The 23953-nt window shown below is 34.7% G+C and overlaps 1 protein-coding gene across 9 annotated transcripts in view; it reads right to left on the reverse strand.

Annotated features, from left to right (window-relative positions):
• Positions 1 to 23953, reverse strand: part of Epha5 (Eph receptor A5) — a 363058-nt gene that overhangs the window by 93584 nt on the left and 245521 nt on the right. For all 9 annotated transcript variants that reach the window (XM_006534769.2, NM_007937.3, XM_006534775.3 and 6 more), the window contains 2 exons: positions 8068 to 8192; positions 1998 to 2157 (listed from right to left, as the gene is read on the reverse strand). In XM_006534769.2, the coding sequence (XP_006534832.1) occupies positions 1998 to 2157; positions 8068 to 8192 (285 nt within the window). The remainder of the gene's footprint in view (positions 1 to 1997; positions 2158 to 8067; positions 8193 to 23953) is intronic.

Here is a 23953-nt window from a genome sequence, read left to right on the forward strand (position 1 = left end):
AGAAGTGATAAAATTATAAATAACTTAGTGTATACACAACTTCTCCACACTTCTTTACAAAGGAGTTCAAACAAATGAAATAAAAATCTCTGGAATTTCTCATTAATACCTAACTCTTGTACTTTCGTTATTAAAATTGCTATCCCCTAGGGGAATTACGCACATTGTTTTCTGGTACATTCTTATGGAACTGTATCCAAAATCTGATTTTGCATGTAGCTTAAAAGGTATTGTGTGATGTACAATATGTATAGATACATGCAAACATGTATCTATAGATTCAAATAGAAAAGATCTATAATTAAAGGTAACAAGAGATAGAGAGTATAGCCTAATAAGAATCAAAGAATAAGAGGCCATCAACTGGACAATGGGTAATGACCCATGAGAAGCGTTCAAAAGGCAGTAGTTGAGAAGGGATACCAAAAAACTGTCACTTAGTAAATATAAGGAATGGAGTATGGAATTCCTAAAGGAAAACTACTGCTTGAACATGGCCCAATCAAAATAATAGTTGAGATTTTTACTTTCTGTAATTATAGAGCATCTAATCCTACTTTGAATATATATGTATAACATATGCACATATGTATATGCATAATATTATAATATATATATGTATATTTATAATATATATGTAATGTTTTGTATATTTTTTCTAAAGTTTTAGACTATTGCAGTATTCAACACTAATAGAATATACATTCAACTAAGACTATTATAATCAGCAGGTTTCATAACTTGTCTTTTGTAAAAATCAAATCTAAGATTAAATTATGAGATGAAATAATTTTTCATAGTCTATGACATTTTGTTTGTAAATATACACTATTAAGTTTATTTAAAGGTTGATATGAAAATTAAGCATTAGAATCCAATTTCTCTATTTTTAAATTCAACTCAAGTATGCAATTTTTTATATAGAAATGAAATAAGTAATTTCCACCAATAAGTTCTTTTTCTTTATAATATCTAGTGGGGTAGTATTAAGGACCCTGTTCATTACTTAATAAAACTTATTTATTTAAATCAATTACAAAGGCTTTAAACAGAAGCAAATTTTGTTTCCTCCAAGGCAATATCAAATGAGTTTGCTAAAACAGTATTTTAATAATAATTCTGGTAGTTATAACATTAATCCAATGACTACACTCTCATCTTGTTCTTTTTAAACTATGTTTCCTTCTTCATTGAAAACTATGAAGCTGGTTGAAGCTTACACACAGACATTTTCATAGAAGTGCACATGAATGTGCACACATGCATACAGACAGTCATAAACATATACCCCTCCACACACACACATAACATTTTACAGTGCTCATGTGTGTTCTTCCTTAACAGAAAACCAAGAGCAGCAGCTCATATGTGCACACACAAAGCACAGTTTTGTTCTCTAATTTAGCATTAATGTGTTTTCTTTAGGACAAGTGATCTAAAATCTTTTGATGAAGCCTGAGGTTGTGTTGTATGAAATGAAACAGGAAGTAGGCACCAAAGAGCAATTCAGAACCACTTCCAGATTCACCATTCCAAGATCCTGACACAGATTTAATTTTTACTTTAGGAAATCAGATTGCATCCTGAAAGCACCATTTTCTTGTCAAATTCAATGCTTAAAGAAAGCTCCCTGTAGAATTTTCCTAGAAAGACTAAAGTAGCATAGTTCAATAAAACAAGTAAAAAGTAAATGGCAATAATTCAATAAAGCACGGCACCTGGGGGAACTGAGTTGTTAAAAGCACGGTTTAAACATTTCTTAAGATGCTTGATGTAGCAATTCCCTCCCTGTGGACCGAAGCAAGGAGGCAAGACACACAGTGTTAACCTACAGAACTACCATTATAGCATGGCAGAGGCCTCCTACCTGAAGGGGTCAAGACTGGAGAGAAGGCAAGGATGGAACTGACAGAGAGCCCCCAGAGCCTATCGATCCATGGACTCTCTTCTGGTAACCATTACAGAGACAAGAGCTGACAGTAATTAAAATGACTTACACACTGGTGTGGTTTCAAACTCAAATCTTCGACTGAAGACGCCGTAGCCTGCTGCTGTACGTGCTCGAATTTGGAAGACATACACAGATGCAGGTTTCAGGCCCTCGGCTGTAATACTGGTCTCTTTAGACTTGATAATTGTGTAACTGGTCTCTTGGTCCTTGTATTGTACATGTAACACAGGAAAAAAATAATAAATCAGTCCTCAACACCTGAAATACTGGCAGCAAAACAGAAAACTCATAAAATGGACCAGAAATCAAAAGACTTTCAATCATACAGGTGTTAAAAACAAAGCCAAAGCTCTGACTCTTACCCCTGAAGCAGTATTGTTGCTTGCAAATATTTCCAGAACTTAAAAACATTGTATTTACTGATCTATTGTATATGCCTTGGCAATAATAAATTTATATGATTTAGTAATATTACAAGTGTGTCTGGAGAAGTGGTTCAGCTATTAAAGGCATTTCTAGCCTTCAGAAGACTGAGGGTCAGTTCTCAGCACCAACAGGATGACATACAGCATCCTGTAACTTCAGTTTCAAGTGGGCCAATGCCCTTTTTTTAAGTCTTGAGGCTCCTGCAATATCATGACACGCATGTGAGTATACTAGAGACACATGCAGATACACATACACCACCCACCCCCCACACACACAAATAAATGAATCTTTGAAAACATTGCAGGAAAGCTTTGCTGAGCAGATCGCGTTTTTCTAAGACGATGTACTTGTGCTTATTCTATAAGAATGGTTTCCTGCAATATACCTAGCACATTTGTTCATCTTACGTAATGCTGAAATTATCTCCTGTGCATCCGTGTTACACATAAGCTTCAAATCTACAAGTTAGATTTTAATTATATTTAAAGCTTGTGAGATGAAATTAGTAGTTCCAACACAGCTGAATTTTGATTGATTTCATCTAGCAGGAAAAATAAAAATAAAAAAACCTCAAGAATACAGGGCTTTTTCTTTCCATTTTATTTTAAAAAAAAAAAAAAAAAAGGTCCTGTTGTAGGAAATTCTAGTAACTTAGTGGCTAGAAATAAAACAGGAAAATTGGTAGCTAAATAAAGAAAGTACGCTCCTGTTAGAGAGACAACAGATGTCCTCACTAACCCTGTGGCCTCTGTGTCTGAGGTTGATCTGCAGCAGTTACCTTGACACTGACCACAGGCTGCCATGCTGTTAAAATGGGATCCCTTTTTACTTTGGAGTAGGACCTGTTGCCTGAGTGTCTTCATCGGAATGTGGTAAGAATGAAGTAAGGAACGAACGAGCATGAAGACAGAACCAATGGATGCTCAAGTCATCCACATTCCACATGATCAAGGTAACTTCTAATTCCTCGGTTTCACCATCAATACTGCATAAAACATAAAGCTGTATGCATACTTCCCTTAAAGCAGCTAATCCGTCCTCTTTCATATACCTCATCCTATCAAATTATCATGGACCTAGTTACATCCAAATTCACCTCTCTATAGAGATGGATGATCTAGTTTCTAGTAGAAATAGGTTTTCTGATTCTTTCTGGGCTGGTCTTGATCTTTTGTTTTGACTTTGCAGATGAAGTGTATCTGTAAATATTAATATCTGTAAAATATTGGTGAAATTCAGCTAGTTTTTTTGTTATAGAGGAGTTAAAGCACAAAATTAAATGTCAGAAGATGAGCATTAAATACCAATTTCTTTAACCACGTGCCTTTCTTCTGCTACTATCAATTGTGTTGCCAGTAGGAGAACAACAGTGAAAACTTTTCATTCCTTGAGGTGTCTTAAACATTGTAAACAGCTCTTTGAAAACTATTGCAGTTAATGAGAGTTCCTAGGATGCACACGTTTATGACTGAATAAACATAATTAAATTATTCACTATTTTCAATTTTGAGTACAAATACCAGAAGTTCTCAGTAATCAACTTTCCAGTTTGGCTATGATTGTAGCAATAACTTTGAGTAAAAAATGATTCAATATATTTGCTAATATTATTTTCATCTCTTTGAAGAAAGTTTAACTTTGTGAAGATAAATCTAGCAAAGAGTTACTGTTTACTTTAATATATATTTCATATGATTTTGAGTTTCCTTTCTTATAAACATAAAACAATAAATATTTTAATATAAAATAAGAATAATGTTATTAACAGCACAGGATTAATGACACTTGAATTCCAAATATATGAATAGTGTGCATTTATAAGACTCCAGACTTTAGAGTGTTCTTATTTAAAATGAAAATGAAAACCTATCAATAGAGAGGAAAATCACAACACAATAAATGCAAAACTTTGATTACTCAAAAACTTTTATGGTTAAAGTGAATGTAGAATGACAGTAAAATGCATCATGTAGATATATTGAATATTTTTCTTGTCAAAATAAACTAATAACACAAAAACTCTAGGGGTATTTGAAATAATGTGTGACCCAATGCCAATTCCAAAAACAATGACATTGTTTGATTTTATGATCAACAAATCTTTGTAGTCCTAGATCTAAAATCCAACTGCCCTCTGTTTTGTTGAGTTAGCTCAATATTATATTTAAAAAATATTTTAATAAAGACTGTAAGTAAGTTATGAAAACCTATTATAATACAGTGCTAATAATCTCAGTATTTTAGAAAATTTATTTTCATTTCCTAAATCACTGTAGGAGGCTAATTTTCATCCTATCTATCTATCTATCTATCTATCTATCTATCTATCTATCTATCTATCTATCTATCTATCTATACCACAGGCACCTGGCTGCCAAATTTGTTGGTCAGGGTGGGGGTGTTCACTGCATTGGTGTCCCAGCTGAGCAAATGAGCTACATTACCCAGCTGCTTCATGAACAGTGTTCACATGTAGTGAGGGAAGGCCCAGCAAAGGAAGCCAGCTGGCAAGCAGCCTGCCAAGGGGCAGCTTCCCCTTTTCTTCTGCCTTTAATTAAGAGATGGCAATAGGCCCATCACCAGGCCAGAGCAGAGGAGTCCAATGACCTCTATTAAAGCAGGGCAATGGTGGTGAGATGTGCCAGCTGGCAAGTGTACGTGCCCTAGATGGCTGTGCCACCTGTGGCTGGCCAAAAGCCATCCAATAAAAGAGTGGTGTCACTCTGAAATTTCCAAATGAGCTCTGGAAATCGACCAAAACCCCCACTTCAACATGGTATAGAGGCTCATTATCTCCTCCATTCTACAAGTGTTAGGAAAATCTTTATGTGTGTATGAGAATATTAAATAATCTGATTTGATAAAAGTTCAGGGAGCTAATAACATTAACAAAAGGAATATATTACTTCTATCAAATACTATATGTATTGTTACCTGTAAGAGTATACAAAGGCAACATATTATTAGTGTATTTTACCCTTATCAAATCGAAAACATTTTCCCAAATCAAATAAAATCATTCTCATATATATGTATGCATATATATGTATATATATGTACAAACACACACACACATATGTGTGTGTGTGTGTGTGTGTATCTATGCACATGTGTATGCTATTGTGTGTGTACATGTATACATAGGTTCACATTTGCTCTTGTGCACATATGTTTGAAGACCAGAAGGCAATCTCTCAGTGGCATCTTCTGAAATGTTGTCTACTTCTACTGAGAGTCTCTCATTTAATTAAAGCTTGAAATAAGTTAAGCAAGATTGTCAACCTGGAAATCCCAGAGGTACTCATGGATCATGATCCAGAGTACTGAGATGATAAGCATACTTTACCACACCACAAACGGCTACATCAATTCTAGGTGTCAAAATCATGCCAACGCACACTTTCAGTAAGTGTTTTTCCAACTGAGATTTCCCCAGGTTTCAAATAATTGTTCTTCCTCTCAATTATAGAGGTCATAAAACATATAAATATACCAGTATATGCAAATTATTAAAGAACTGATCATGGTGAAAGTCAGATAACTGAAAAGATCTTTTGTTCTGAGGAAAATTATTCCAGAACATGGATGAAGTTCACCAGGAATAGCAACAGAAAGGAACTCTTCCCAAGACACGTTGGATATCTGTGTTCTAACAGAAACAGCAGCTTAAAGAATGAAAGACAGAGACATCCTTCCTGATACTGAATTTTGCACGTAGGCTGGTAACACATAGATAAAGACAAAGTTACTAACCAGGGAGGCAGTGAAGGAATTCTAGGTATAAAAGCATGAATAATGTTAATTGGTCTATGTCACTGGATGGATAAAAGAAAAACCATGTAAATACACAAGCACATATTAAATGTTTAGTGTTAGTGCTAATAAACTGTATTTCAGTAAATATAATAGTATATAATCATTTTCATAGTTTTTGATGTAAGGCTATCATACTTTTAACATGTTAGAATCAATTTTAATAAAAATAATATTTGAATATATAAAATATTTATTATGAAAGTTAGCATATGTTTCCTTATGTGTAGTCTATGTAACTTTGCATTTTGTAGATTAATTATGCTTACAAAACCAATTATGAAATGTAATCTTAATTTACAAATAACTACAAATGCAATGTGTTCATATTTCAGATATCTGGGATTGAAATGCAATATCTCAGAAAATGGAAATCAGTGAGGCCACTGTATTCTACTACATCAGCTCCAGTTTTGCTGACAAACAACTCTATCAACCATTCTGCAAAAACTTTTATCTCAAAGGGGCTCTCTTCAAGTATTTTAGTGCATTCAATGCTACATTTTCAGGTGTAGATAACTATGTACCCAGGAAGACAGTGAGAAAGGAGAACAATAAGAATAAATTATAATTGGACATGAAAGGAGTTGACTTAATGAAATCAAGGTCTCTAATTCCCCTTTTGAAACTGGCTTGAGCAACCATCCAAGTTCTTGTACTCATTATTAGAACTCAAATTATTCTAAGGACATCCTACTAGTTCTAAGCCATACAAAATCGTATTTAGATGATAACTTCTTTATTTCAGCCACATATGCCAGTCTATCAGAAATTATGAACTTACTCTGAGCTTCCAACAATGTGATTCTACTTTCAAGAGCTTAATTAATTATAGAGTTAAAGCAAAGTAAAAGGACAATAACAACTATGTGCGTATGTATGAGTGTGTGTGTGTGTGTGTGTGTGTGTGTGTGAATGCGTGTTTAATTTTTAGGTATAAACTTGAGGCATAAGTTATTCAGGGAAGCATGTAAAGAAAGCATCTCCAGTACATTTTTCTCAAAATTTAAATTTAAACTAATATGGAGTGTTAGATTGTGTCTGTCTGTCTGTCTGTCTGTCTCTGTCTCTCTGTCTCTGTCTCTCTGTCTCTCTCTCTCTCTCTCTGTGTGTGTGTATGTGTGTGTGAATTTCCCACACTTTAACAGAACTGTTACTGTGGTGAGTGTTGGCCATAAGTACAAATAGTTTACCTTGTATACTATGACAGTCCCTACTGAAAATCAACAAGTTAAATGTTCAAATATTCACTACATTTTCAAAATGTCTTATGCTCTCTCTCTCTCTCTCTCTCTCTCTCTCTCTCTCTCTCTCTCTCTCTCTCTCTCTCTCTCTTTCTCTCTCTCTCTCTGTCTCGTGCATATGTGGAGGAATGTACACACATATATATGCATGTCGAGGCCAGAATTTGAGGTAGAGTCATCCTGATCTTTCATCCACATCCTCAGTGTGGTTGTCTCACCATCACTAGGCCTGCTTAGCAGCTTCCTTAGCTTCCCCCCTTACTGTGCTTTCTGATGCAGAAGTTTCAGGTGACTGTCTCACCCACTTGACAATTATTTGGATTCTGGGATTCCAAACTCAATTTTGTATGCTTGAGGTGAAAGGATTTAAGCCACTGAGAGATCTCTCCAGCCCTCAAATTTTTCTTTTAATGTGAAATGAGTTAATCTGACTATAAGGCCTTATCCTTGAGCAGCCAACACAGAATGTGACAAGAAGAGCTCACTGGCAGCATCTGAAGTAGGACAGAAAAACAGGCTTGTATTGATTTACACATAATAACACAACCTCCTCTTGTATTATTCTAGAAGTGAAGTTGTTAAAGTGAAAAGAAAAGAAGAAAAAAGAGATTTTTATTTTCCTAGCCCTACCTTTTCAAAGTACTTGATTTCATACTCCAGGATAATTCCATTGGGGCGATCTGGCTCTTGCCAAGACAAAGAAATGCTGTTCTTTGCAATCTTCCCCTTTTTCACATTGGTGACTGGAGAAGGAGCTGTAAGACAGAACAAATAAATAATAACATGGTTAATAGAGACCCGAAATTACTGCTTACTCTGTGTCACAATTGGTGTGTTATGCTGTAACTATTATTGCATTATTACATTTTCATTTATACTGGAAAAGTTATTTTTCTGATAAAGCTGTTAAATAATATTAATATTTAAGCTGTGGAAAATTAGCTAACACTCCTGATAACCATATAATAGAATTGTATCTATTCTAGAGTCTTATCTTCACAGCCTCCTCAAATGTAGAAAAATAATTTTACTTTAATCTTTATAGACTATGGATTCCTGATGATCACTTTTTTTAGAAAAGGTATTTAATAAAACCCAGTACACATTCAATATACCATGTTTCCAAATTTTATAGATACTCTATTCTGAGTTTCTTTTACAGAAGTAAGCATATTATTTGCAACATTTTTTTTTGTTTTGTTAGATTATATTTTCCAACATTACTGATCTGTAATATTTGTTTTCATTATATTACATCTTAAAAATAATTTATTATACAAGACATATTTAGGATATTCTATAAAGCATACTGTATCTCAAAATTTAAAATTAAATAGTAGATTGATTTCTATTTCCCTCATTTATTTCATTAAAAATTATTCTTATGGTGCCATTTACTGATATCTACTAGAGTACTTATTAGATAACTATTTCTAGTATATTCCATCATTACATCTGAATCCATGAGCTCACAAAACATTTAAAACTTAGCCAAAAATCCATATTTATCATGTGCTGAGATTTTTTTTCAGGATTTTTGGATATGAGGAAATCAGGAGTTAATATTTTTTTCCTAACTTAAGCATCAATGTTGTTGCTGGGATAATTTATAGAAGTAAATGAAAAAAATCACAATGGGCCAATTATAGTGTGCATCTATGTTCTGATATTCTAGAGGATTAGTTTTATTGGTTTTGAGTTTTGAAGATACAAAATGATAGTTCATCTTTCTTTCTTTCTTTCTTTCTTTTTCTTCCTTTCTTCCTTTCTTTCTTTCTTTTATTTTTTTCATAAATGGTATAGTACAGTGACATCTTACCTAAAACCACATTTTGACTAATGTTGTATTGTCGTCATCTGTATGTTGTGTATATTATATAATGTTTCACACAACTAAACCACCTAATATCACAGAGTACATTCTCAGTAAGCAGAAACAAACATATATTTTGGAAGATTACTTATGAGATATCCAACATAATGTATAAGCCATGTTACTAATTTTTAGGTAGCATTGATTTATGAAATAATGACAGACATAAACTCTATTTTCAGATTATATACAACTATCCTCCAAATATTTTCAATACAAAAAAGTTCTTGAAAATGCATATGAAGAAAACATTTACAGGAAGAGGTGACTGTGTGTGTGTAAAAATGTGGATGGATAGATTTAGAGATGTTAGAGTAGATGGTGGTTTTTAATATAAGAGATGTCTGCAATAAGGTGTAGTGTATAATCAGAGACAAGAGGCTGACTAGAAATCCAGCGAAGTTAAATGTGTGTCTGTGTGTATGTACAAATACATGTGACAATATTTCAAAGAATTATGTGTGCAACATCATTGTAATACATTATATATTTTTATTTAATTTATTAATTATCTAAGACAGCATTTACATTAAAATGTGAAGATTTGGCAAATTCTTGTAATGGTAACAAGACAGTATATATGACATAATACACCACTTTAAGTCAAAGTTAGGAAATAATCTCCTTGTACTAAGGTCAAATCTAAGCTGATCAAGGAACTCCACATAAAACCAGAGACACTGAAACTTATAGAGGAGAAAGTGGGGATAAGCCTTGAAGATATGGGGACAGGAAAAAATGCTGAACAGAACAGCAATGGCTTGTGCTGTATGGCTTGTGCAATGGCTTTGATTTCGAGAATCAAAAAATGGGACCTCATAAAATTGCAAAGCTTCTTTAAGGCACACATTTAATAAGACAAAAAGGCCACCAACAGATTGGGAAAGGATCTTTACCAATCCAAAACCCAATTGCGGACTAATATCCAATACATACAAAGAAATCAAGAAGCTGGATTGGAGAAAATCAAATAACCACATTAAAAAATGGGGTACAGAGGTAAACAAAGAATTCTCAACTGAGGAATAATGAATGGCTGAGAAACACCTGAAAAAATGTTCAACATCCTTAATCATCAGGGAAATGCAAAACAAAATGACTCTGAGATTCCACCTCCCACCAGTGAGAATGGCTAAGATCAAAATTTCAGGTGACAGCTGATGCTGGCAAAGATGTGGAGAAAGAGAAACACTCCTCCATTGTTGGTGGGATTGCCAGCTGGTACAACCACTCTGGAAATCAGTCTGAAGGTTCCTCAGAAAAGTGCACATATTACTACTGGAGGATCCCACAATACCTCTCCTGGGCATATACCCAGAAGTTGTTCCAACTGGTAATAAGAACACATGCTCCAGTATGTTCATAGCAGCCTTATGTATAATAGCCAGAAGCTGAAAAGAACCCAGATGTCCCTCAACAGAGGAATGGATACAGAAAATACGGTACATTTACAGAATGGGGTACTACTCAGCTATTTTAAAACAATGAATTTATGAAATTCTTAGGCAAATGGATGGATCTGAAGGGCATCATCCTGAGTGAGGTAACCCAATCACAAAAGAACTCACATGATATGCACTCACTGATAAGTGGATATTAATCCAGAAACTTAGACTACCCAAGATACAATTTGCAAAACACATGAAACTCAAGAAGAAAGACCAAAGTGTGGATACTTCATTCCTTCTTAGAATGGGAAACAAAATACCCACAGAAGGAGTTAAATAAACAAAGTTTGGAGCTGAGATGGAAGGAAGGACCACCCCGAGACTGCCCATCTGGGGATTCATCCCATAAACCACCACCAAACACAGACACTATTGCATATGCCAGCAAGTTTTTGCTGAAAGGACCCTGATACAGCTGTCTCTTGTGAGGCTATGCCAGTGCCTGGCAAATACAGAAGTGGATGCTCACAGTCATCTATTGGATTGAACACAGGACCCCCAATGAAGGAACTAGAGAAAGTACCCAAGGAGCAAAAGGGCTCTGCAACCCTATAGGAAAAACAACAATATGAACTAACCAGTAGCCCCCAGAGCTTGTGTATGCATATGTAGCAGAGGGTGGCCTAGTAGACCATCTGTTGGATAAGAGGCCCTTGGTCTTGTGAAGATTGTATGGCCCAGTACAGGGGAATTCCAGGGCCAGGAATCAGGAGGGGGTAGGTTGGGGAGCAGGGCAGGGGGAGTATATAGGGGACTTTCAGAATAACATTTGAAATGTAAATGAAGAAAATATCTAATAAAAATTGGTTTTGAAAAAAATAAAAACAACAAAATAGCCCAAATCATAACAACCAAGATGCAATATTTTGTTATATATTTGTACCCATTAAAGTTAATCACAAACTTCCTAGATTTTGAAAAATTTTTGATTTAGAAAATGTCAAGATTCTTTAATTCAGCTCTTGGAGGTTATATCTGAGATAGAGTTCCAGTCAGTTAAAGGGAGAGAGGCTGCCATATAGAGAGATGGAAGAATGACAGACAAATAACAGTTCATTTTTAATAAAACCTTAGGGAAATATATCTTATATATACATACAATAATGCAACATATATATCTGTGTGTGTGCACATACATCACATATACAATATATATTTTTCACCACACACACATATTAAAGGAAATTAAACCACTTGGGCTTAACTCCCCATGTGAACTATAAACTAGTAAATCTCCAAGAAAGCTCAATATGAATAGTTGGGTCGGGTAATCCAAATGATCTTTAAAACAATATAGATTATCAATGTAGCCCTTGGTTGCCTTTAAGAAGTTAAGAGTGGTGCATGTTACTGAAGAAACCATATGCTTAGGACGCAAGACTTATACAATTTGATATGAACCTGACCTAGAAGCCTTTCCCCCTATGGTCTAAAAGATATGAAAACATTATTCAGGCTGCCAAGGGAGGCAGCAATACAGTTCTCTATCAACCCACAACAACTGTAAACCACAAAAAATTATCAGTATGACAGAAAACACACTCCCATGTTGATGGCAACCACTAGCTTTTTAATTGGATTTAAGGCCCACTTAATTGGAGGGAAATCAAGCTTGGTACTGGAAACCAGCCGGTGAGTTACACCTTGGATCGTATTGCATGGGGAAATGGGGTTCTACTACTGCTACTTTTCTATGTTAGCATAATTCATTACTGCACTAACTGTCATCATTATGCCTACAGATAAGTATAGAGAGCAACCTTCATCAATGAAGACTGTCTCCTTTATTAAACATTTTAGAATATAGCATAATTACATTTCTCTCTTCCCTTCCACTCCTCTAAATACTCCCATATATCCATCCTTACTATTTCAAATTCATAGTCATTTTATTTCTTGTTACTAAATGGCTGTATATTTACATGTATACTTAAACATTCCTAATCATGACTTACTCAATCTGCATAATGATACTTCTATGTGTGATGAAGAGCTAGCCATTTGGTATTAAATAAATAATTGTTGTAGTCTTCTTGGGAAAGATTAGTTATCCCTTCCTTAGCATTCTTTAGTTTCCTATAGTTCTTTGTATAGCGTTGAAGCCCTAGGTGAATATGGTAAAACAGTCTCTTCCAGAAAGAGGTGATTAAACAAGACAGGAAAACTGGTAATATTAATGAACATGTTAACATGAAAGAAGGAAACTTTTATGGTGCCTCACCCTAGGGCAAAGAGCTGTAGAAAACTATTAAGTGTTGGATGAAGGAGCACTGACCTTTTCCAGAGAGGACTCCCTACCTCACACACATAAACACCTCCCTTCCTGTTTATTTAATGCAGAGTGGTCAGTTGGGTTACCACATATGCACAGACCAAAAACAGAAAAGGAAGCCTCATAACTCACAAAGCAGGTTTTATGCATGTATCTAGATAGTTGATAGATAGATAGATAGATAGATAGATAGATAGATAGATAGATAGATAGATGGATAGATAGATAGATAGATAGATAGATAGATAGATAGAATGATAGATAAATCAATAGATAGATAGGTAGATAGATGATAGATAGATAGATGATAGATAGATAGATAGATAGATAGATAGAATGATAGATAGATAAATCAATAGATAGATAGATAGATAAATCAATAGATAGATAGATAGATAGATAGATAGATAGATAGATAGAATGATAGATATAATGATAGATAGATAAATCAATAGATAGATAGATAGATAGATAGATAGATAGACAGACAGACAGATAATGTTCAAACACATGCCTACATACAAATATTTGCATGAACATTTTATGTAAGAAACAACAATAATAAAACAAAGAGAGGCTATCAAGTTGAGGGGGTGAGCTTAGAAAGATTTGGAAGGAAGAGACCTAAGGGAGGCATGAAGGGGGCAATGGAAGAGGAGACATGATGCAATACCATGACAATAAAAGTTAATTAGAAAACTGTTCTTCAACATAATGCTTAATCACCAAATAAAAAGAAAAGTTTTGAGCTCAAAATAGATCCAGAATATTTTTTTCTGTATCAAGAGTAATTCTGCATATATATATATATATATATATATATATATATATATATATATATATATATATATAAAATGATTGTAGGGACATTTGCAGTGGTTTTGATCATAATGGTCATGAAGTAATGTGAGTGTCAATAGCACATCATTACTACAAATTACAAATTACTACAAATTATTCCATTGATATCATGAGAATAATACTGTTAGCATATCTAACAGTGTCTCAGAGCATTCTTGTATCCCTTTTTACTCTCTTAACAATACTTCTTCTCCATCTTCTGTTGTCAGTGCCCCAAAATGGTGGCTCATAACCATCTGTAACTCTGGTCTGAGTAAATCTGATCACCTCTCTCTCTCTCTCCCTCTCCCTCTCTCTCCCTCTCTCTCTCTCTCTTCATAAAGAGGCATGTTTTTAATTGTTAACTCAATCTCTTCATATAATATTGCACAAATTAAGGATGGATCAACAATTATATTTATGATACAAACTCATCAACAGCCATCTAGAATTATGAGTTGGTACATTTAGGTGGTAGATACTTTAGAAATAGCACAAATATTAAACTCAGCTGCATGAGACTCAGTCTTCCACAAAACAATTCACAGATTACTTAAGATGTCCAACCCAAGTCAACCAAGACCACTTAAAGAAAAACTTGGGATCCAGGTGTGGTAGCACATGACTCAGAAGCAGGAAGATTGTGGGTTCAAGGCTGGCCTGTAGTATACAGCAAAATCATTGCTCAAAAAACTGGTGATTAAAAATATTTTTAAAAATTTATCAATTTCATTTAGGAACAAGAAGGTATATGTGTGATGTAAGATTTTGCATGTTCTGCTCTACAGGTCCTGTGTAGAGAGTAACCCCACTTCTGCAGATCTTCTCTGTAAGAAGAAACTATTGTTTCAAGGTTCTAAACAAACAAGATAGCAATTCACACTAAAGGGATTACATGGGACTTCTGTTCAAAAGAAAACAAAGTGTCTATAATTCAAACTCTTGTGAGAGTGCTGGCCAGGCGGGAAGCGACCACCCACCATCCTCACTCAACGTCTCAGACAGTACTGCTGTGACCTCGAGGAAGGGATAGCTGGGCAGAAGCTCTGAGAACTACTCTCTGTAATAAAGGCTAATTGAACTAGGTAGCTGCTTATCATAAACGCTTCTGACTCAAACCTTCATGAAGCACGCCCGAGAGGACAGCCTAAAATCAGGCCTGGGGTGCCCTACCTTCTGATACCAGGACTCAAAACTTGGGAACTGTTGAAAGGTTGGCAAATGAGACATCTGATAATCAGTTTTAGTAAAAATGTAATGGGCCATGCCAAAGGTGGAGGAAATGAGGCCCCACTACACCTGTTACCCACAGTTGTCCTAACTGAGATTAGGGGTTGGCAAAGATTGAGAAAGGACCGGGAAGCACACTCAAGCTATTCTGTGATGTAGGTGCACATCTGTTATCCCATTCCTCAATTCCCAGCAAGGCAAGGACCACGAGACTGGTTCTAGTACAAAGCGGGCTACAGCATAATGTCAGGGTAGGAGTTTCCGCAGCTCTTGACTCTAGCTGCATATGTATCAAAAGATGGCCTAGTTGGCCATCACTGGAAAGAGAGGCCCATTGGACATGCAAACTTTATATGCCCCAGTACAGGGGAACGTCAGGGCCAAAAAGTGGGAGTGGGTGGGTAGGGTAGTGGTGGTGTGTGTGTGTGGGGGGGGGGGGGTATGAGGAACTTTTGGGATAGCATTGGAAATGTAAATGAGAAAAATATCTAATAAAAATATAAAAAATAAATAAAGGCTTTGCTCTGGGTCAAAAAAAAAAAAGAGTTTTCTGTACAGAACAGAATGTCTCAAGGAAAGTAACGGCTTCTCAGATTCTGTGTCTTACAGAGAGTACAGACACCGTGTTTTGGGAACTCTTTACATGTTGTCTTGATTTCCAAATGCGTCACTTTATTTTACACATGAGGCCGCCACACACTATAACTGCTGAGCACATGACATCACAGGATGTCTTCAGTAAGCTCCAAGGTAGACCCAACTCTCCTGGAGTTTGGAGTCCTGAGGTTTCAAACATTAACGCTTTCACCACAGCCACGGGTTCCCTTGATATTCTAGCCTCAACATACAGTAGTACATATGTTCACGCAGGTAGGACATTCACAAACACAAGATACAAATAAATACAGCTTTTAGGCTGGGCTTTAAAAGTCAGCAAACCTTATAAAAACGTTATTAAATTATGTCAACTCATAACCTATTATTGTCTCTCTGTAAGATAAAGGAAAACTAATGTACTAAAAAGAGAAAGGAGACAGTAAAAAATCGTTAAAAACAAGTTATAAATATTCAAAATGCAACTTTTAGCCATGTGAAGAAATATTCCAAAATCTGCATCATGGGTCTATGTGTGAGCTGACCTACGCATAACAGATGAGAGCTTAAACATTGAGCCCTTAGGGTACAAACTATTCTTGTTTTAGAATGTATCTACATTAAAATTTAAATAAGTTTTAAACTTGAGATAGATTTATATTCATAGAAAAAAATTATAATAAAGGGATCCAAACTATCACACTTACTCTAACTGTAAACAGTATGAATGAGTAGTGCATCCACTACTACTGTCAGTTAGTTGACAGTAGTAGATCAATAGCTAAATTTTAACATCCAACACTTTGACTTCTTTTTTTATTCAATATCAATTTTATCACAGAGTGATATCCAGCGTCCTTCATTACCATCTCTTCTAATGTTCTAAGTCCTTCCTAAATCTAAGAGTTTACAATCTTCTTTGTTTAATTAATTTTCATTTGAGGGACACGATGATAATAAATATTGTATCTTCCATTGGATATATTTAATGTTTGGGGTAGACATTTTTACAGAGAGCATGTTAGAAGAAAAAGAGAGCCATAACTTTTCATTTTATTAAACTCCATCAGAGTTAGATACAGTTAGGATAATATCACTGGTTTTTTATCTCTGTCTATCTGTTGAAATATTATTTAATTATTTTCTCCACTGAATAGTTAACTTTCTTTGAGATTTCTACCTTGTTTCCTATATAAGGAAGCTATGACTTTCAGCCCAAGTTTAAGAAGTAGAATTTTATAAGTGGCCCCTATGAGGACATACCATTTGATTAATTATTGAGAATTCCTCAACATGGTAAATTTATCTATTCTAGATCTTGCTATTATTTATTAACTTATTTATTTGTTTATATAAGTAGGTTCACTGTAATTTTAATATTAACTAAATTCAAATATTTCATTTTCATCTCAAATTATAGATGCATTGGCCACTGAAGAATATTTAGGATGTCTCTTTGACATATTTATTTTTTATGGATGAGCCTATTTTTATTGTAGTTTAGTCTTCTCACACTAGAGAACCTGAGACTCCTAGTTCATACTGCTTCAGCCCATAAGTTAGTCAGTTTAAAAAAAATCTGGAATTTATTTATGTGTTTATATATGTATGTATGCATGTATGTATGTATGTATGTATTATAAGAGCATCATTGAAGCAGAGATCTCTATTGTATGCATTCTCTGGATATGCCACTTCTTTCAGCCAAAAAAGAAATGTAAATATGAATGCATTATTTATTTTTACCTATAAATGAATATTACCTGAACATGGTTATACACTGACATTAGCCCATACTCAGTTATTACAAAGGTCATCTCCACCTTCTCCTCTTATTTACTTACAACCTCTCCCTACAAATATGACACTCACTACTAGCCAGTAGGTGAGTTTATTTTTAGTATATAGTTCAATATCTTATCAATTAGTGTGTCTTCATTTTGTTGATAATGATGTAATGTAGTAACTTCAATGAAATAAAATACAATGTTCGTGTCTCCGTTGTTAATTGCACAAAACGAAAATGTTCTCCCAGCATTTTCAATTTAGAAATAAAGCTTAACCCACGAGGCTACCAAGTGCAAATATGGCAGTGGAGCAAGGACTGACTTCACACCATTTGGTAAGCAGCTGATTCCGAATGATGTCAGTGATTAGGCTCTCATTGTACCTTTTAGTCTTTGTAGTAGGCAGCTAGAATGATGCAACTTAGTTCTCTGAATCATCAATTTAAAAGGAGGCAAATGATACTGTTTGCCACAAAATGCCAGGTACAATATTATATAAGTGTTCAGATATTTGATTAATGGATTTTTGCTGATTGGTTAATCCCTCCATACTTCATCAAAATTATTCATGGGATTTTCCCTGAATGATAATTAAAACAAAAGAATTTTGTTTTGTTTTGTTGTCTGCCTGTAGATGGTTTCTTAATACTACATTGAGAATATCAGGCAAAGTTACCCACATTGTTAATGAAAGCCCTAGACTATTAAGTGTTAAAGGATCTTAGCTTTATTTAGTACAAAGAGAATAATGTCTTGTTTGTTTCTTAAAACTGCATGAACGTGGTGGAAGCATGAGTTTTAATTGTGTTAAATGTAATAAAAAAAACCCATCATTCTTCACATCCTGTAGCTCATGCTGATTATGCAGACAAAACTAATTATTAAAAGCCCTGTATGTTGCTTAATAGTCACACACACGTACACACACACACACACACACACACACACACACACAGAGAGAGAGAGAGAGAGAGAGAGAGAGAGAGAGAGAGAGATACACAGTTAATGTTGCCAAAAAGTTAATGTAGTCTTAGTCTGTGACTATCCATGGTGCTGAATATCATCACCTTAAATTATTTAACTCTTCTCCCAGAGTCCCTTCCTAAGGTTAGAGAGTTGGCCTAGTTGCTAAGAGCACTCATTGCTCTGAAGAGGACCTGACTTTATTCCCAGAACCCACATGGACATTTAGTGAGCTATTTGAGACCCAGTTGACTTTCAGATTGTTCTTTGCTGCCCCTAAGTCCTTGCATAAAATGAAAGTTGTTCAAAATACTTTGAACCATAAACCTACATAGAAATATGTGCAGTAATCTTCTATAATATGGAAATATATGAAAATTATCATTTTAATGATGGAAAAGATGGGCATTAGATACACTGCCTCAATGATCCTCTTCATAAATATTTCTGTCTTTTTTATACTGAGAAGGAAATAATAAGAAGAGGATACCATTATAGAACATTAAACTAGCACATAAGTATCTAAATTTCAAAATACTACTTTAGAGAAAATTTAGAGTACTATTCTAATCCATTTGGCTTTATTTACTTACTTTTAAATATTTGTTTTATGTTATGAGTAGTTTGCTTGCATATAAATCTTTGCACTAAATATGTACCAGGTGAACATATGGGTCAGAAGGGGTGGAGGCAAGGATGGTTATGAGGCAGCATGTACTTGCTGCGAATTGAACCCTGGTATTTATAACACCTGAAACACCTTTGCATTTCCTCAATTTGACTTTAAATTGTGTTTACTAAGATGAAGTAGCCCTGACTTTAATATTGTACATGCATTCTTCCTTTTCTATATGGCTAAAATTAAATATCACTTCAAATTCTCTTTGACTTACAGTCAGGTTACATTCAGATTAGCCATTTAGAAACTATAAATTAAATCATAAAACAGTATTCATTCTTTAACTCCAACCTACTGAGCAAGTTAGCTGACTAACACTGGCCATTGTATGGCAGCGGTTTCTATGCATGGTCAGCATGCTGATCGGTAGCTTTGGCTTATTCTACTGCTGGATCTCTTGAGCATGAGTGTGTATAAGCTGCTAACATTGCTGAAGGATAAAATTAAAATATAAACTATCAATTCTGCTGAATGGTGATCATCTTTGTACTATTATGGTTAAAAATAAATTAGTGTAATGAAAGCCAGGAAACACACAGTCATATGCTCTTTGCTTTATAAATGTTTTAATTATAGTACATATAATTATTATTCTGGCATGTTTGTTTTAGAATATACCATCATTTCAGGTTAGAAAAGTAGTAAATTTGTACTAATATATGAGAAATGCAGTTAATGAATTAAAAATATTGAAAAGTATTAATATGGGTAATTGGCTTAGATATGCAGATATATAATGAATTTTGCCAGTGTAATACATGTCATACTTAGTTCACATATTTTAATTACATATTTCATACATTCAATAAATCATTTCTGTATTATAACTAAATATTATTGGAATAAGGAAAAAATAATCATAGTCCATTCTAAATCTACTTGATATATGTGATCTCTCCTAACAAAAAGGAGACTTTAAATGCTTCTTTTGAAATTCAAATTTAATCTCTTACTCAGACATTAGCCTACAATAACTTCATCTTAAAAGCTTGCAAGTAGATCTTTTGATATATGACCCCAATGAAATTTCAAATGACAAATTCACAAAACCTGGCATTAAGTGTGACTATTTCTAGACAAGTCATTCTTTTTAATCAAAAGAAACTAAGAGTTGAAATATATTATTAGTTATTGCTCATTTTGTCAATGTTAGCAACCATAAAAATTTGAAAATTAAATATTAGTAAATAGTAATTGACAAAATTAATATTTGACATGATTAAAATTAAACCACATGCTTGAATTACTGTACTGAATTAGGATTCACATTGTTATGAATTAGGATTAAAAGGAAATAATAAGAGAATTGTGTCACTGACATTCATAGCCACCATGGTTCAAAACAATCATGCAAATTATACAACAAATATTAAATATAATAAGATACAAAGTGACAACCTGACTCCTTTTGAATAACAAGATTAACTCCACATCAAATAAATTATCATAGATTTGTTTTGCATTAAATGCTTGTTGCTACTTAATCATAGAATTTTCAATATGCAAACAGCCTGACTGTCAGTGGCTATTTAACTTAATTGCCACACTATGTATATTAATGGAAACAGAATTTCTTTAAGAGTACTCTTTTAATCTAAAATGCGGTTGCTTCGAGCTAATAATTTGGCAAAGGAGAAAACAGATTTGCCAGAAATGAAGTTCCAAGTACAATCTCAATATTGTTTTGTTAAAATTAATCATTAATTATGGGGCACCCCAACTCATAGGTGGAAAGTTGGTAATCATTACAAAAATCAATAGTTCTAGAACCTACAGTCTTAAAAAAGTTCTAGGAAGATAAATCTTTAAGTCTCTATTATCTAACATTCTGTTAATTAGAGAACAGTGAAATTAATTAGTAACAGTGAAAGAATCCATACATACAACTTCTACTTCATTTCTAATTTACTACAATATTACCATAATATAAAGCAATATGACAACATTTTGAGAAAAATGTTCCATATATGTGAACAATCTTTTTTATTACTTTTCTCAAATTTCTTTGACCTGAAGTGCACATATATGTGTGTATATGTGTGTGTGTGTATGTGTAAAGTTACCACACCAAACAACAAAGAATTGGAACAATATATCATTTGATTAATTAAAAAGTTTGTTTGCCTACTAAGTAAGTCTTAAAAGAACCGCGTTGGGTTTCTATTATTATAACTATAATTTCGGAGTTTTTTCTAAATGTGCCCTCTTAAGGTCTTCTGCTAAGAAATTGAAATCATAGCAGAAAGCACACACACAAAAATCAGACTTTCTGTGTATGGTCAGGGAAACATGCGTAGTATTTAACAGCAGTCCACATAAACAACCCAAACTACTAAACCACTTATTTCAGAGGGAAAATTCCTATCGGAACTGGGAACTAGAGAAACATAACATAAATGACTACAGCTGGCCAACCCATTAAAGCCCAGAAGAAAGCCAAATCACAACATTCTGTTCCAAATTAGTGATGTTATCAGATGTTTACTTCTTCTGCGTTTACCATGGGACTAATTTTAGCGAACCATGCCACACATTTTCTAAGTGGTGGAAAAATCTCACCTAACACTCATATTTCATGATAGCTCCCTAATTTTCTTTTTAACTTACATTATACAGAGGGTTTTAGTTTTTATTTATTTTTATTTATTTTTAACTTATCCACTTTACATCCCATTCACCTCCCCCTGCCAGTCCATACCCTCCCATAACCCTTCCTCCCCACTTCTCTGAGCTGTTATGGCCCCTTTGGCACTCCCCACTATGGGCACTTGAAGTCATACAGAGTTTTTTTTGCTTGTGAGTTGGTGGCCTCCTTCAGTTATATTACTTAAAGGAGTGTTTCAAACCTTTCCATCTATTGAAATAAGATTATACTGCAGCATTTAACTGTATAACTTACTAGGTATCTGAACACCACTGTGGCAAAGGAACGTCAGTGATGAAAGTGAAAGTCTAGAGGACTCAGATAGAGACAGACATTTTGTTTTAGGACATTATTTTCCCTCAACCCAGGGCATCTTTTTATCTTGTAGATTACCGAAAGGACTTCAGAAAGAGAGTACTATCACCCACAACAGCAAGCCACCTGTGAGATACACTGGTACAATAATGACACAAATATAGGATTGTCCAACCACTTTTTGATTGGATTTAAAACCCATTTCATTAGGTGGACCCCAAACTGTTAATAAATCCAAGACCCTAAATTAGATAAGTCAAGGAACTAGGGGAAAACATACGATTATTATGCTATAGAGATATAAAAATAAAATTAGTACTATTGACATACTTCTATGCCCATAGATTAGTGCATCACTCAACCCTCAGTGAACAAGTAGTCCAAGGGTGGTTAATATAGTAACCCACAAGTGTGAAATAAAAACATAAGTAGTCAGTGAGACACCTTGAAACACTCAGTTCTAAGTAGGTTATTTATTTATTCATTTATTTTTATCAAATCTCTCTCAATCTCTTCAAGGCTAAATGATCTATGTTGAAGGGGAGACAGAAACAGCTTCTTCCCAACAAAACACAACACAACACAGCACATAGGAACTCTTAGAAACTGTAATAGCATGTGCAAACCATGCCCAAGATCAAGCCAGGCAAAAGACCCAACGATGAGAAGGGGCTGTGGTGTAAGGTTAGAACCCGTTTCCACGGGAGAAGTGGTAGGAAAGAGAAAATCAATTTCCTCCACTGAAATGTCATGACTTCTATCAACCACACTCTAGAGCAGGCTTCATGCTCCGAAGAAGCTGACAAACACAAAACTGAATTCATGTTTTACTGGGTGATATATATATGTGTGTGTGTGTGTGTGTGTGTGTGTGTGTGTGTGTGTATGGGTATATATACAGTTTTGTTTTATGTTTTAGGGAGAATGAAAGAGCATGATGAGGTGGGTGGAGAGTGAGGTAAAAGGAATATCAGGAGGGGAAAGAATATGATCAAATATAAGGTATAGAAACTAAAAAATAATAAAAAGAAATTTAAAAAAATACGGGTCTTTTTCTGTGAGACTCTATTATATGCCTTTTAGACAATATAGCTCATTGGGACAGAAAGTGACTATACTCATGTTAGTTATGTTCACTGCCTCCCACCCAAATAAAAAAGCCATTTGGCCTTGTACTACAGAGCTGGCCAAACCCCTTCTCCCTGTTTCCCACCTATCATCCAAAAATGCGGAGGTCAACTAGAAAGTTACCTACCAAGTACTAATTAGCATCATAAAGTCAGAGCCTGCAGCTCCAGGCTTTTCAGTTAGTTGTTTACTAAGAAAGGACAGTCTTAGCCAGATACAGTTTACCATAAGAAAAGTTAAGGAATCCCATGAAAACAAGTTTTTTCTTTAGCCCTAGATTCCAGGCAGAACTATTGAGCATAGATAATTTTTCCCCCTCAGGCCAGCTTTTTCTCTTTTTTTTTTTTTGTTTTGTTAATAAAAGGGAGGAAATGTAGTCTCCCCTCCCCCAGCCTGAAACCTGCTTGCTCAGGGGTGGAGCTTCCTGCTCATTCGTTCTGCCACGCCCACTGCTAGAACCTGTGGAGCCACACACTTGCACCTTTCTACTGGACCAGAGATTATTCGGCGGGAGTCGGGTCCCCTCCCTCTTCCTTTATAACTAGTGTCCCAACAATAAAATTTGAGCTTTGATCAGAATGAATTTGTCTTAGCTCCGTTTCTTCTTTCGCCCCGGTCTAGATTCCTCTCTTACAGCTCGAGTGGCCTTCTCAGTCGAACCGTTCATGTTGCGAGCTGCTGGCGGCCGCAACATTTTGGATTAGATAAAGGACATGCGCAAATGATTCTAATGAAAATTATCT

The sequence above is a fragment of the Mus musculus genome, chromosome 5 (assembly GCF_000001635.26).
Source record: "Mus musculus strain C57BL/6J chromosome 5, GRCm38.p6 C57BL/6J".
In the NCBI taxonomy this organism is placed as follows: Eukaryota; Metazoa; Chordata; class Mammalia; order Rodentia; family Muridae; genus Mus; species Mus musculus.